General features: G+C 43.5%; 1 protein-coding gene across 1 annotated transcript in view; it reads right to left on the bottom strand.

Annotated features, from left to right (window-relative positions):
• ADAM12 (ADAM metallopeptidase domain 12) overlaps nucleotides 1-16,479 on the bottom strand; it is a 155,160-nt gene that overhangs the window by 73,052 nt on the left and 65,629 nt on the right. The window contains 1 exon segment of the mRNA XM_041461125.1: nucleotides 2,490-2,568. Coding sequence (XP_041317059.1) covers nucleotides 2,490-2,568 — 79 coding nt within the window.

Here is a 16,479-nt window from a genome sequence, read left to right as displayed (position 1 = left end):
AGCAGATTTCTAAAAAGCACCTTGATTTTGGTGAAGAAAGCCACAGTCTGGGCAAGATGCAGTGATTCAGACAGGAATTTTCTGTAAATAAGTTTATGCCAGGGAAAATGTTTGTTTGATTTCCAGCACGAGCAAGTGAACACAGAGCAGCCAGCTCTGACTTTCTAAATACAAATCTCAGTGGCTTTTGTCAGTGGAAGAAATGACAGAAACGGGGTGAGAGTGTTTTACTCTTGGGTATTTTTATCATCAATCCTCACAAAGAGTCAGTAACACATTAGCAAAGATAAAGCCACAATAGAAGGGAGGCACAGATTGAATTTTTTGGAGTGGTCACTTCAGTCACAATTGCTGTGGATGTCAAACTTTCGGTGTGGGTGCACTATTTCACTTTATTTCAGTGTTATCAGTTCCATGCATCCAGCTGATAGAAGAAAAATCAATGCCCCTCCCACTCAAGCACTCAATCTCTTATATGCTAAAAGCAAAAATAAAATAGCTTTATTTTCATTGCTTAAAGCACGCATGAGGCAGAGGGGAAGTTCAGAGCTCCTGAGAAAGAAATCTTTAGGTTTGAGCATCACCAGAGCTGAGCAGAGTGAAATGGGGAGGGGAGCCAATATCTCACCCATGCAGCTGCTGCTGTGGTCCAGCTGTCTTTATCTAAGAGTGAATTATGGCAAAGGGCCTGATTCCTTTCCCTCTCCACATACAACTTGTCATTTTATTAACTCTGAGTCCTGGTTGTGGCCCATTTCACAATTTCTCTGAGATCCAGCTATGTGATGCCAAAGTTCAATATCGAAAATGTAAACTTAGCAGAGCATGGCCTGCAACAGGACTGGGAGAAAATTGATTTCTAGCTCAGTAATTCCAATGAATTGCAGGATTTTTTTTTCTGCTATCAAATCTTTTTATTCCTGCAAACTGGTTTATAAAATGGGTGACCCCTTAAAAACAAATAATTACCAAGGCTGATCCATCATACTTAAAACAGTACTCTACCCTTGCTTGAGATAATTTAATAAATAGCAGATTTTGACAATTTTCCAGGTGCTATAAATTGAAAAATAACCTAGCCACTGACTTGTGTGCTAGAGAACTGCCCAAGTGACAGCTCCACAAACCTGCCTTGACCTCCAAGCAGAATTTGACTAAGCAACTTTTCAGTGGAAAATCGGATTTGGTTTCAACTCCAGACTGTATTGATGTCCTCACTGAAGAAGAGATATAAAAATAAAATCAGAGACTTGTCTTTTCTCAACCGTATTGCAGCATTTAATGAAAAATGAATGCACTGAGCTCTCTTTTTTAGGCAGCAAAATGCACTGTCATTACTGATCATGACTTACTTTGCCATTTTGCAAATAGATATTGTATTTTAGCAAGGAAAACCTGTCATTAGCTGTACACATACTCCTGTTAACTCAGGTAAGTCTCTGAAAGACTCATGTGTTTCATTTATTTCCTTTCACTTCCTTCAGGAGTCTCTGCAGCCTTCCTGCTCCCAAAACAAATGACTATTTTCTCCTGAGCTGATTTCAAAGGAGATATGAGCACCCAGCAAAATGAAAGCCCTGAAAGCTTTCCAAATGATTGCTTTACTTGGGGTGTCTGCAGCTATAATGAAGATGCTTCTTCAGAAGTAAGATGTTATGCAGAGAAATAATTCCTTCCCCTGATCCCAGCAAAGCCCGTTCTGGATGGGAACACAAAGCATGGTGTCTCTGCTGGCAGTGTCAGTGAGTAAATACCACAACAGAGCAAATACTTGATGGGACTTAGGCAGATAAAAGATAAGGTTTGTAATTAAAATGCCTTGCTGCATTATTTCTAATTAAGGCGTTCATGCTGTCAGAGGACAAAAAACATTCCTGCCTTAAGGGGGTTTTGTTTGTAAAAAGCAGATTTTAACTGCTTCTTTTAACAAGACGTATTTTGTATAGATCCATATTTATACATGTACATAAATACACAGATACATACACACAAATACAAGTATAAAGTACATCCACAACACACAACACTTGTGGCCTGGATTTAAAAATAAACCCAACCAACACCCTCCCCCAAACCCCACCCATGACTTCCCCAGTGAGCAAAGACAACCAAGCCTTCCAACCTCTGACATGAACTTTTGCACTCTGGAAATCAGATATTTAGGGGTTTTTTTCCCCCACACAGAACCAGGGCTTTTCAGCCACGGCTGCCATAATTATCACATTTTAATGGGTCTATTTTCAAGAAGCTGAAAAAAACCCCCACAAATGTTAAAAGCCACATGGTTCAAACCCCAGAGCTTGCCTTTAAAGGCTGCCTCTAAAAATTCATGTGTAGGATCAGAGCAGTCACAAAGACACTGAAGGCAACAGTAAAAAAAAGAAGAACCACACGTTGAGCTGTTTCATCCCAGGGCTCAGATCCTGGCGGAGAATATTTTGGATTTTAAGGATGAAGCATCCTCTCTCCCCAGGACAGCCCAGCCTTACCGTGTGATTGCGTGCGAGAACCACGTCAGTGCCATCCTGCAGATAATGGGTCTCTGTGAAGCCTCTGGCCAGCAGGCCCCTGGAAAAAAACACAGCACAGGGAATGTTGAGGCCACCTCACCTTGAATTTATCCTTCAGTGGTTCTGTTTGAGATAAGGATCAAAGCCAGGCATTAAGGATTCAATGGCTACGGGGAATAAGGGAAAATGGAACTCCAAATATTGAGGCTGCAGGACACGAACACTTCCTGTGGTAATTGTGAATAGACTACAAGTTTCCAGACTGTTTTCTCTTCCAAACAAGGACTCTGTGCCAGCACATTTCAGTGTTGAATCTTCCACGTAATTTTCAACACATTTTAGGTTAAATCTAGGGAGATCTGGGGTTTAGAGTATTGTTAAGTAATGGTGGTTTGTTGAAAAGGAAAATGTTTTCCCTGTGTTCCTTATTTTTCCATCTAATCTGTTGTATTCATCAGCAAGTGACCACCCAAAGACTCATTTAGCACTTGGTGAGTGAAGCAAACTCCTCCTCTTGACACTCCAGGGAAAACACTGCATGAACATCACAGAATTTACAGCACTGGATTTACCCTGATCATCTGAAAGGAAACTCACCAATGGAAATTTAACGATTTCACAGGAGACTCTGCAAGATCATGTCTGGGACGAGGCACTTTGTTCCCATTCCCTCCACACTTCCCCTCCTGCCTTTGGCAAAGAGATAAAAAATTTGGACTTGCAATTGTCATTTTCCAGGAATCTCCAGGGAGGGGCATGTGCATGACAACCACAGAAACTTCTCTTTTTGTAGGAAACTCATCTCAGGCATCTGCCTTTTTTTTTTTTTTTTAAAGAAAGAAGTCTTGCTACTGATCTGTTTTCAACTCCTTATCTAAAGAGCATTTCTGACACAGGCAGGAGGAGGAACACTCATTCACATTTACTCCTAAGGCAGGTCTTGAGTTGTGCTTCTCATCACAAACATCCTTGAGTTCTGACAAAATTTCTGGTGAGCTGCAAAAGCACAATACAGAAGGAGACAAGAGGTAAATGCCACCATCACCTTCAGAAAACTGGAGAGTGTAGAATATTGAAAATCCCTGGCTCTGTGTTTCACAATGTTCATTCTGTTCCTCTAAGAATTCTGTTCATTTCTTCACCTCTAAGAGGTGTTTCCCCCTTGGGTTGTTCATTTGAACAAACCAGGCCCTTTCTTTTATTTAAAGCTGGTTAATGCTGCATCCTTGCAAGTATTGTAGTGGGAACCACCACACAGTCGTGGTACACATTTCTTGTGTTTGTATAAACATTATAACTGGAGCATAAACACACATTTAATTTTCATTACTGATTAATTTGCAGCACATTAATATCTAGTGGCTCCATCAGGATCTGGTGGTGCTAGGAACTCTACAAACACTTATTAGGGAGAAAACCCAGCTTTAAAAGCCTCTTAAAAATAAATAAAGAAGAAAGAAAGAAGACAAAAAACAAGAAAGAAAAGGAAAAAAAGAAAATAAGGAAGTGGAAAGGCAAAAAAATGAAGCCCCAACACATAATAGTGAGCATTCAAGCAGAGATTCTCACATTTAACTTTAAAATTTTTCAGCTTGTGGGAAATATTAACATATTAATAGATATGGAATGTTAAAACACTACAGCATTTGGTGGGTTTGTAGGAACTGGATCTCAGGCAGCCACCGCACCCACAGCAGGATTTGGGTGCCCAACCAAACATCTGGTGTTGGTTTAGATACACAATAATAAGTTTACACCAACCAGCTCCACAGGGACACTTGGCTGCAGTGGGGATCTCACCTCTGGTGCCTGCAGCCTCCACAAACCCTGCCAGGAGCAGAGGGGGCTGTACCCAAGTCATGGAATGGTTTGGCTTGGAAGAGACCTTTGAGACCTTCCAGTTCCTCCCCTGCCAAGGGCAGGGACACCTTCCCCTGTCCCAGGGGGCTCAGAGCTCCATCCAACATCCCTTGGGCACTGCCAGAGATCCAGGGGCAGCCACAGCTTCTCTGGGCACCCTGTGCCAGGGCCTGCCCACCCTGCCAGGGAACAATTCCTTCCCAAAATCCCATCTAAACCCAACCAGTGTCAGTTTGGAGCCACTCCCCTTGTCCTGTCACTACACTCTCTTGCAAAAAGTCCCTCTCTGTTTCCAACTGTCTCATCATCACAAAGAGCAGCTGCTTTCATAATTATCATTATTTATCTAACACTGCTAACTTCTGCACTTGGCAGGCATTAATTGCCTTTGCAAAGGCAAGATCCCGTTGCTGAAGCCAACAGAGTTTCACTGTGCAGTTTTTGGAAATGGGGTTTCATCCAGGACAGGGGAGTGAGTTTCATTTAATGGGACAAAAGTACAGGTAAAGGTAACAGATGTAGCAGAAGGGCAAAGTGATTGAGCAACTGACTTGCTTTGTGCTCTGCTGTTTCCAAGGTGTTTGACAGCAATGATGATAAAGGTGACCTTTCTGCTGCTGCTCATTCTGCTCTGAGGCACAGATTTAGAAAATACTTCATAGATCCATAGGTTTGAATACCAAAAGGGATTTGTGATCACCAGCCTGCCCTGCCCCATTACAGGGGTCACCTAACCCGAATTTATCTTCTGCTACAATGACAGGGAAGGAACCAGATCCATTTTCCCACTGTAAAGAGCCCTTGCCTCGATCTCCCATGAAGATGGAGCTATCACAAACCTGGCAGGATTTTAACTAAGCCCAACCTAAAACCACTGCACTTTGTATCTGTTTTAACTATGCCAACATTCAGTTTCCAGCCACTGGATGGGATCTCATTCCCTCACATCAGATCTTTATTTTTGTTTGAGTCTTCCATGGAAAGTTCTTCCCACTAAAGTGAGGAAACGTAGCAGGTAAACTAATTCCTGGTGTCAGCAACGTCGCTGTCAGGATCAAAGTTTGATATAGATCCTGAAAATACTGGCTGAAAGGAAGAATTCCCAGTGTGAATTCCCTGTAAAAGGCTGGTGAGAGCACCAAGATGATGGAATCCCACTGTTGGACTGACCTAAGGAAAGCAAAAGAATGTCCCAGTGTGGGACACAGAGTTGTGGCTGCCCCTGGATCCCTGGCAGTGCCCAAGGCCAGGCTGGACACTGGGGCTGGGAGCACCTGGGACAGGGGAAGGTGTCCCTGCCATGGCACTGGGTGGATTTTAAGGTCCCTCCCAACCCAAACCATTCTGTGATTCCATGAAATCAAACCATGGAAATTTCACGTGCCACTGGGAGAAGAAGACGGCTTTTCAGGGCTCTGCACTGCCCCTCCTTCGGTTTGGGAACTGAGACATCAGTGCTGAGACATCTGCTCTGCTGCCAGCCTGAGGATGAGCCAGGGAAAGGTTTTCCCCACCCTGCACAGGGTCAGGACCTGTGAGATGCTGCCAGGGAGTCCAGCAGCTCCTGGCAGAGGAAGGAGCTTTTATCTTCACTTGCAAAATGTCCAATATCCTAAAAGCTGTGTAGCTGGGTGTGTGGGGTTGGTACCCAAGGACAGCAAGGCATTTCTTGACAGGTTATGAAAATTAAGTGTAACAAGCACTCAAATTCCACTACTGAGTGTGCACCACTTCACTTTCCAATTATGGCAATAATGTTCAACATAGCAAACAATCAATCCAGCATATGTATCTATCAGGTAATTTAATTACCCTCCCACCCCCCCAAAGATATGCAATACAATGGATTGATTTACATTTCTGGTTTTGACTCAGGGTAAAGGAGATTAATAGTGGAAAGTAAATTAATTTAGATGGCAAGCTACTTAACCTAATTGGATCAATGTAATTCTGAAAGAGCAGGGATCAAAATAACATTAATATATCATAGAGCAATTCATCACCATGTCTGGAGTTTCAAATGTTGCCAGCTACAATGCTCAGCAGTACCAGATGATTATCAATACTTTGCCCTGCATGAAAGACAGAAATATGAAGAACTGCATCAGCTGCTTGATGTGATTTTAAAAAATCAGCTGGAACAACATTACAACTTTCTCATTGCTGCTCCAAAGATGCAGAAGTGCAATTCTTGAGCACAATTACTTACACAATTACTTGTGTTTATCAGCACAGTGATTTTTTCACATTTCACAGAATCACAGGATGGTTTGGGAAGGAAGGGACTGTAGAGCCCATCCAGTTCCACCCCCTGCATGGGCACAGACACCTTCCACACAGACCAGGTTGTTCAGGATCAAACTTCCCAGAGCCAAATGAACAAGTAGAAGCTTCCATGGCCCAGAAAGATAAATTTTATGCCTCTTCATCTCTGACAGACAGCACAGGCTCCCCATCCTCTGTAAGTCAGCAGAAAGCTTCCATGCCAGACTTGCTGAAACGTTTTCAGGTGTCAAGCAAGTAACCTAAGCCTCAGAGAATATGATGAATTTTATTTAAACTTCTAATCCTCACCTTCCTGGCCCCCAACAAGGGGAAATCTGAGGTGGCTTGTTTGGGGAGGGGAAATATGTCCTGGTTCAAGCCCATTAGATTTTTTTTCCTCAATCCATTTAATGACAGGAGTGGTAATTTAACACACTGCCTCTCACTTGCAAATGAGAAAATCAGTCTCTGCTCTCCAGGCGCCGATATATTATTTCAAAAGGTTATAATGATATTTCATCACCCAGGGAGAGTCAGACAGACAGTCACAGGAGTCAGAGATGGAAAAAATCTAGTGGATCATACCAAGGGCCTCCTGGAAGCCAAGTGTGCCATAGATCAAACCAGGTTCTGCCCCATCGAGCTGCAAATGTCAGGAGCAATGCTAATCCCACCACTTTCCAGGGGAGGTTACTCTGCATTCCAACAGATGTTACTGTCATGATGCATTTCCCAAAATCCAGCCTTTTCTAGTTTTTCCTAGCCCACTTCTTTCCAGCTGAGACAATGGCTTTCCTTCTTGGTACATCTGTCATTTACATAGTGATGTAAAAGCAGATTACTATTATTAACGCAGAAAAAGTGCAGATCATTATCCAATTGTCCTTCAGCCACCCAGGCACCATTTACAGAATATCAGGCTGTTAAAAAGGACAAGAACTGTGCGCTCTTCATGCCAGTGCTACTCAGGAAAAAATCTCAGCATCAATCATCTCAGCAGGAGCAGACCCTGGGGTCCAGCATCACAGGGATGCCCCCCTTTGGTTACCTGGTTTCTCAGCAGTGGAGAGAAGGTGCTGTGCCCTCTGGAGAGGAACAGAACACTTGGTGTGCTCTGAAGGCTGATTTTCTGCTTCCCCTTGCCTTTGATGCACGGCTCTGTGCAGTCACTCTACTGTAGGAACTGCTGTTTTAGGAAGAACAATAAATATTGCCATGACTCTGAAAAGGATGGCAGCCAGCTGCTGTGCTGCCCAGTGGGACAGTGCCCACAGGGCTGGCTCAGGGCTGGCTCTGCTCCTCCCTTCCCCTCAGGGTGCTGCCTGCACTCACAGACCCCCCTGACCTTTACTCAGAGTTTTTTCCCAATGATCAAGTGCCTGTTTTCTCCCCCATTCAAGCACTGCCTCACTCTGTTATACAAACTCTTACTAAAACCCCTCTGGCGATGCATTTGAAGCCTTTCCTACATCTGGGGGAGGTGAAGAGACTGAAAGAGGATGGTGAACAGGCAGTTATAAAAAAATGTCATTTATTCTGCCTGCTGACACCAGCCTACTCCATTAATTCTTAAGTATCTCAATTCAGGTAATTTTGACCTTTACACTGAAATTAGTTGTTATTTCTTCAATTGCTGCATGTTTTCCCAGGTACATCCAGAGGAATAAACAAGTCTGTTGAACCTGCTGCCTCTGCTGTGGTGGTCTCAGTGCAAGCACTCACAAAGGTGATGTTCACAGAGGTGTTTTGCAATTCTTCTTTCTCATTACAATGTAAAAAATGAATTCAGCATGGGTAATGAGTTTCCCATGCACGGGGACCTAACACCATTCTATTCACAAAACCATCTCATATTCTCTAAACACACCACATTCTTTCCCTTGTTTAATTATCTTAAGTGATTTGAACTGCTTTTGGACATTTTCCCATTGAATGTCTCCACTTCATAATATCCTATCTGCCACACTCCAGTGTGCTGCCACAGAGGGGCTGCAATGTCATAATTGAAGAACCTGAGAGATTGAAATTCGTGAGCTTAATTAGCACAACAATTCAGAGGAAAAGAGGGGAGTAAAATAAAACTATAATAGCTGGGAAACCAACCAAGCATCCCAGGTTTCAACAGTAACTCTATGGTAGTAGCCTGCAGCCTATTTCACATGGTCAGGAGATAGACAATTTGAGTAGATCATACACTAGATTTGGAAAATATGTCTTTGTGCTTGCACCCAGTGCTGCTTTTGATGCAGAAATTCATATAATCCTGAGCCTACTGGAGTCCATGTTAAAATATATCCCCTGGAATGGGTGGAACAGTGCCTGGCACACTGAAACCAGTTCTGAAACCAGACAAACACATGCTGCATGGGTGATCCCTGAACAGTGTGTGAGGAACAGGCACTTCCATCCTTAGCTGCTCTCTGGCTGCTGGGAACAGGAATTAAAAGGGACAAATCCTCCTTTTAAAGCTCCCAAGCACCCTGTGTTCATAACTTGTCACTGCACGTGGTGGCAGCATGCAGAGAACCCAAGAGTGTGAGCCAACAAATCTGAGCAGCTGAGGGAGGAACACAGCTCCCTGGCTGGCAATCACCCAGTGACTGAGAGCTTTCTTCTTTCCTGGCTGCTGGGCAAATAACCCATGAGCTTCACCTCCCCAGATTTCAATGGGCAAAGACTGAAATGAAATCCAGCACGTTGGTGGCTTCCCGTGCTGTTCTGGGCCTTCAGTGCACACCTCACTTCCATCACTCACTGTCACATTTATGTCATCATTTACTTGCCAAAACTACAGCATTTATTTATCACCCTAATTCCAAAATGTTAATGAAGAGACTACTGCTACTAGAGGTAGCAGTACTACTTCTAACCAGTGTGTGGGGAAAGCATAAAGAAGATAAATAACACTTTTCCAACAAAGCAGATGGGTAACAACAAGTTATTTCCCTAAAATAGCTTAAACTTGGTCAAGATGTCCAGGGTATCCCTAATGGGATGGGTTTAGGTGACCCTACACCTCAGATGGGTGTTGAGGGAAGAAACAACACAGGGCACGTGTGGGAGAATCAAAGGAAGACCAGCAAGGCTCACTGTGTCTCCACACAGCAAAACTTCTCCAGCAGGACAGGGAATGGCAACTCTTCCATGGACTTTGAGTGGAGCTGATCAACCTCACACATCCCAAAAGCCAAACTCACAACTGGATTCTCAGCATTCCCATGTTAACCTCAAAGACCTCCTGACTGCTTTTCACTGTCCAATTCTGATATCCCACAGCTTACAGCACCTCTCTTGGAGCTGCTCTTGTGAGGAATATTTCAGATCAGCTCCCTGAGCTTCCCTGTGTGGTGGATGAACAGAAATCCTGTCACTGGTTCAGCTGGGCTGGGTGCCATGAAAAGCAAACATTTCAGGAAAGGCTCCGACAAAACACAAGCCACAAATTGCTGTCAGCGACAGAGAGGTGCTGGTGCTTACGGGCTAATGGATTTTTGATGGGAAAACACAATTCTGTACATTTAGGCAAAGCCTGTGGGCTGCCTGCTTTGGGGAGACTTTCCTGCTCGAGCTGCATTGAGTGGTTTCCATTTCAGGTAATGGAAGTGGCTGCAGTGAAACCCTGAAGCAACGTGCCAAAAGTGAAATAACCACTGAACTGCTGCTCCTCTGGAATATCTGTGGCAGGGATCAGCAGGAATGGGCTCTGCCACCCTGCAGGCTGAGCCCAGACCCATCTGTGAGAGAATTCTGGGTTGCCTTGGGCTGGACTAAAGACTCACATGGCTCTGGAGCCTCCTGGAAGCTTCTGGAAGGCTGCCTGTCCATGGATCTGCTCCTCACACGGCAGTGCTGTGGCTGCTGATGGAAAGCACACTCCCTCCCCAGTACTGTGCTTCCACTAAAACCTGTACAACATAATTTTGTGACATGCTGATCTTGCCTGCCCAGTACAGCCCTGAACAAAAGCAAGGCTTGAAAGGCTTTAAAATGTGGATTTATCCCTCTTCTCTCCCTCTTCTCAGGATCACTGAGATGTTTCAGAAGCTCAGAGGCACACACATGACAGGCTGTTGGAGCCCTGGCTACTGAGAATTTTAGACTTTCTGTACTGACAAACACTGACCCCCAAAAAACACTACAGTTAACCTGAAGCCATAGAGTAAACTTCCAAAATTGAATAATAAAACTGAGGTCATGAGTGTGTAGTTTGAATAGAAGTGTGTAATATCACATAGTAGAAAACACAGAGTTTAAAGTTTTAAAATGTAGTAATATATATAAAACAAGAAAGAAGTTTTAAAGCAGAGACTAATTCTTCTTTGCCTTCTTCTTCACCTTCTTATTCATGAGTTTAGGCAGTACTGTGTAATTAAATAAAAAAAAATACTCATTGTGGATTAGTAGTCAGTCATTAAATTAATAGTAATTAGTTATTAAGTTGTTAATATGAAGCCATAGAGTAAACTTCCAAAATTGAATAATAAAACTGAGGTCATGAGTGTGTAGTTTGAATAGAAGTGTGTAATATCACATAGTAGAAAACACAGAGTTTAAAGTTTTAAAATGTAGTAATATATATAAAACAAGAAAGAAGTTTTAAAGCAGAGACTAATCCTTCTTTACTTAGTTATTAAGTTGTTAATAATTAAGTTAAAAGTAAAAATAATTTAAGTGTCATTACTTAATTAGACAGTTTATCCTTAAAAAGCCTTATAAAAAAAGAGATACAACTCAATTTTTAACTTATTAGAGTGAATGACTATAGAGCTCACAGTCTGTGAAACTACAATGTAAATAAAAACTAATAAACATCTGAATCCAAACAAAAAATACCATCTCACATTTAATCCCAATCTTAAACCAAAACAAAACAAAAAAATCCACAACAAGTGGCGGATATTATGTTTTCAATGCATTATTTTCCAAGATCCCAGCACTGCCTTTTCATAAAACTGAAACATTCTTCCGAGGTCCTGCAGCACTCCTAGGATGGCATATTTTCAGTCAGTAGTAAGTTTGGAGATACTGGGCTGGAAAGCTGTCAAATTCTATTTGAAATGTCTCAGTTAATTAAATATGTCACTCGTAGCTGAGTAAAATTATGCTGCTGAACAGATGTCACTGGGCAAACTGTCTGACTGTACTTGCATCTGAACATTTTCAGACTGCTACGGAATTCTGGTTAAAAGATCCAAGAAAACTGCTCTTAACACGGAAAATTTATAAACATAGAAATTTAAGTAAGTCCAATGAAAAATCAGAACTTATTAGAATAGAACTAACAAAATGCAAACAGAGCTGAGGGATTACAAAAGGTTATTGCAAGCATCTGCAATACTTTCAGGAAGCCAAGCTCCTGCAGTAATGAAAAGTCACTGAGCCTAAGTTTATCCTTAGACTCCAACCAACAATTACATCCTTTTTGTACCTTATTCTTGCTTTGGAGTGTGTGCCTGTAGGCTTGCATTTGCATTTTTAATTTTAAAGAAGTTTTATTGCCATTTCTGCCAATTTGTCGAAACATGAAATGGTATTTTTGTTTTTTTAACTAAACCCACAATTTCCTCCTTGCCACCAGCATGAGCCATTTGCTCTAAGCAGGCTGTGCTCATATTTCACTTGCAGAATCATGGACTTTTAGAGATATGTCTTCATTTTGCCCTGTGCCTTAGTGTCCCTCTCACCAACCTTATAAATTGGTGGGTGAAGAGGGCAGAGATCCTGAGAAGATCTCTGTGTTTAAATCCCAAGCCTGTAAATCTGGTTTAAAACTCAGTAGGTGCAAAAGCCCTAAAATAAATGGCAGCTTGTCAATCCAAAGGTGCACCTAGTCCTATATTCTGTCTCCCCCAGTGGCCAGTCCTAAGGATATAACTCATGAAGAGGACAAACATTCTACATCTCCCCAAAATACTGCTGGCTGCTCTGCCTCTGAATCCTTGATGAGCCAGGGACCAGTGCAGGCTGGAAGCTGAGATTAAACACAAGCTCACCAGGGTGTTCTCAGTGTCTCCTGCCACTCTTCCTCCCCAATTAAAGCAGTGACTTCCATGAAGATCAATTAGTTTGGCAGCACAACCAGGCTGCAGCTCTGTGCTCAGGCTCTGGAGGCTGCTCCCGTGGAGAAGGCTTTGATTTCAGTGCCCAGCACAAGTTCAGTGGGACGGAAATCCAGCCAGGAGCATCCCCACCGTGTCAGGAAGCTGGGTGGATTTGTTTGGAGCTGCCTGGGAATGCTGATGGGGTTTTCTGGGGGGTGAGGGTTGTTCTTACCTGAGCGAGCAGAGCTGTGTGGGACCCCTGTGAGCACCACTCCCATCCAAAGCTGCTCTCTGGCTCTGCCAGCAGCACATTTCTTGCACACAGGTGTCACTGGATGACACCTGAGCCACTTAAACAAGCACATCCTCAAAGGCAGGGGTTGCCCCCACCCTCAGCCCCTGGCCAGGGGAGCACACCCCAAACTCTGATCAGCTGCTGGAATATGGCACTGTGGTGTCCTGGGAAAGCCTGCAGGGATATTTCAAATAACATCAGGCCATACACTAAGGAGATGATGGCTCATTCCCAATTAACTCTGCTTCAAGATATGACTTAAAATTAGGATGAGGTGACTCAAAACAAAACCAGGCCTGAGCTACCAAGCAATGAGTGAGTTTATAGGGTGAAGACAGCTGAAAGGATGGAGATTGAAATATTCCTCCTTCCTTTCTCTTTCTTAGCCATTAATTATGTTCTTACATTCCCTGCATTTTGCTTTAATCTTTCTCCATCATCTCTCCTTTTCCCTGCATCGTTCTCCCCCAGCCTCTTTCATCACCCCTTGCATGCTGAGGTTCATTACTCAACAGGAGAAACATTTTCCTTGGTACATAAACACACAAAGAGCAACACAACCACGCTGGTGCTTTTCTTTAACAAGCCTGAAACCCGTGGGTACCACAGCAGGGTGTGAGGCTGGCACCTGTCAGTGCCCAGCTCCACAAGATGTGGCATCAGTGGGACCTTCAAAGGAGGTGACACTGCTCACCAGCCTGCTGCCAGGTCAGGCTCCGTGCTCGTGTTTTTCAGGCAGCAGAGGAGGAATAACCAGTGAAATCAGGAAGGGTAAATTAGTTTTTGACGTCTTTCTTTGCTTTTTTCACCCCTCTCTCTGCTCTGCACTTCCCCTGAATCTAATTCCTCGACTCTGCCGTGTGTCAGAGCCCTTGATGAGCAAATTAAACCCATCAATCCAGCAGCAAGTGACTGCAGGGGAGCACCAGAGCAACACCTGGGGCTCTGGGGAGCTGAGCCACGACTGAGCAGATGGACGTGGGAAGGAAGGACAGCGGAGGCTGAGCCACCAGCCCCCCCCCCCCCCCCCGCTCCAGCCAAGGTTTAAGTGATGCATTGCAAGTTTTTAGTGATGTAAAACCCTTCAGGAGATTTCTGAGCTAGCTGGGCTTGCTCTGCAGTGGGAACTGTGTCATGCACAAGTGAAAATTAGGATTTCTGGATAAATGTAGGGTTGTATTTCCACACAGAACTGAATGAACCTTTTTTTTTTTCTATTATTCATGGATCAGGCTATGTCTGCCATACCTGGAACTGCTATGACTCTTGTTAATCATGCTTATACAGAGCTACAAAATTGATGGGTTTTTACTGCTTCTGAGGTTGCAGTATTTAGTACAACCCTGAGTTTGAGTGGCACAACCACCACACACTGCACACAGAAATCTGCCTCATTCCAGGATCCCTAACACTACTTGAATTAATTAACTTCATGTGTGATCAATTTTCCTTGGCACCCCCTTATCACCAAGAGCTTTATGTTTTTACATGACTTTCCATGTTACTTTGAAACTCAGATCACCTATAAATAGCAGTGGCATTAAAAAGCAATTACAGATACATGCCTTTTTAATGTCCCTATTGTAATCCACCCTAGCAAATCAGAGAGATAATATTTAATGAGACAGACACAGAAGAAACTCTCCTGATTTAGTGTTAGCATCCACATGAAGCAGTGCTAGCAAGGGGTTGCTGAGGCACTTTCAGACTGAAATAAGAAAGAGGAAAAAGAAAAAAAAACCCATAATGAGAAGCATCTGACATAAATATTAAGAAATGGATCTATATTTTATAAAGGCCATTTTATCCAAGACAGTTTAGGTTTCCTCCCACTCAGGGAATGGATTCACAGTGAATAAACCCTTGACTCATGAGGGTATTTCACACGCAGATTTGGATTTTATGTAAATTATTTAAGTATGTTTGAGGAAGTTTGGGCAGTGATGTAGAAATGTTCCCCTGCCTGCGCACATCAGTCAAAGAAATAACACTCATCACCAAGGAATTCAGCAGGGTGAAAGTTCTGCCAACAGGCTTAAGCCTAGACTGCAGCGTGGAAAAGCTGAAGCTGTGTGATCCTATCCCTTGAATTTGTCTCCTGCTGATGACAGGAGGAGGAGGCAGTGCCTTGGCCCAGGCTGCTCCCAGAGCTGCACATGGCAAGCTGCAGAACCCAAACCCACAGGACCTGCAGACAGATGGGGTGCCATCACAGCCAAGAGGAAAACTTGGCAACTGGTCAGGTGGGATCTCAAAAGAAAGGTTAATTACAGGACAGGGTCAGACTTTTTGGCTTTATCTCCTGGTCATTACCAAACCTCTCAGAATCATCTTGCTTTCATTTGAGGTACACCCAGGCCAGGACGTGTTCATCCCTGTTTTGGTGTTGGACAGCATCAGGTGAGGTCAGGAGTGAGCCAGAGGGACGAAAACTCTGCAGGGAATCCCTCCAAAAGAAAACTGAGACACCACAAGAGAATCACAGAATGGTTTGGGTTGGAAGGGACCTTAAACCCCACCCAGTGCCACCCCTGCCATGGCAGGGACACCTTCCCCTGTCCCAGGTGCTCCCAGCCCCAGTGTCCAACCTGGTCTTGGAAATTCCAGGGATCCAGAGGAAGCCACAGCTGCTCTGGGCACCCTGTACCAGGGCCTGCCCACCCTCCCAGGGAGTAATTTCCCTCCCAATATCTCATCTAAATATTTTCTCTTTTGGTTTAAAACCATTTCTCCTTGTCTTAGGCTCGAGGTAATCAACATATAATTATCCAGTGCATGTTAAGCACAAAAAAATTCTCTTTGCTTCCTTGCACACTGCTGAATTTTCACTCTTTAAATATCCAAAAAGAGACATAAAATATGTCACACCTAAAACAAAGTGGGTTTTTTTTCACTCCAGCCAGGTCGATACTCCCAGGGAAACAAGGCTGTTTGATTTGGTGAGAGATGCTCCCCTACAACTGTTCCATGGCAGAGAAGCAGGAGATTTTATCAGGTTTTATCAGAGCTCTGCTGGTGGCTCAGCCAGGGGCAGGAGCATTTCTACCATTCCTGAGTCTGCCTGTTCCCACTGCCTGGTCCTCAAAGGTTGCAGAGGAAGCACAAGAGAAGGGAGGTGCCAGGTTGTCAGGGAGATCTCAATAATATTGAACAAAAAAGTTCCATCAGGTGAGGGGGATGATACAATCAGAGCCACCAACAAAATAGCAGGGAATGCAACAATTTGGGAAATATGTAATAGGATCCTGAGCTGCTCCCCTCCAGACTTTTGGTTTTAATTAGATCCTCGTCCAAAATAATGGAAAGGATTTTAATTTTTTGGGTTTTTTTTTGGTTTGGTGTTTTTTTGTTTTGTTTTGCTTTTTTGTTTTTACTGATGGCTGATGCGTAGATTGCAAAAAATGAGCTGCTCTGAGCTTAGACACTGATATCATCGTGCAATCGACCCAGTCCAGCCACATTCCCCTTTCCCCCTCAGTTCTGCCAATTCTCTGTTTTGTTTCCAGGC

The sequence above is a fragment of the Pyrgilauda ruficollis genome, unplaced genomic scaffold (assembly GCF_017590135.1).
Source record: "Pyrgilauda ruficollis isolate IOZ18807 unplaced genomic scaffold, ASM1759013v1 scaffold15, whole genome shotgun sequence".
Classification (NCBI taxonomy): domain Eukaryota; kingdom Metazoa; phylum Chordata; class Aves; order Passeriformes; family Passeridae; genus Pyrgilauda; species Pyrgilauda ruficollis.
Note: the sequence above shows the minus strand (reverse complement) of the source record. Positions and strands in the feature narration are given on the sequence as shown.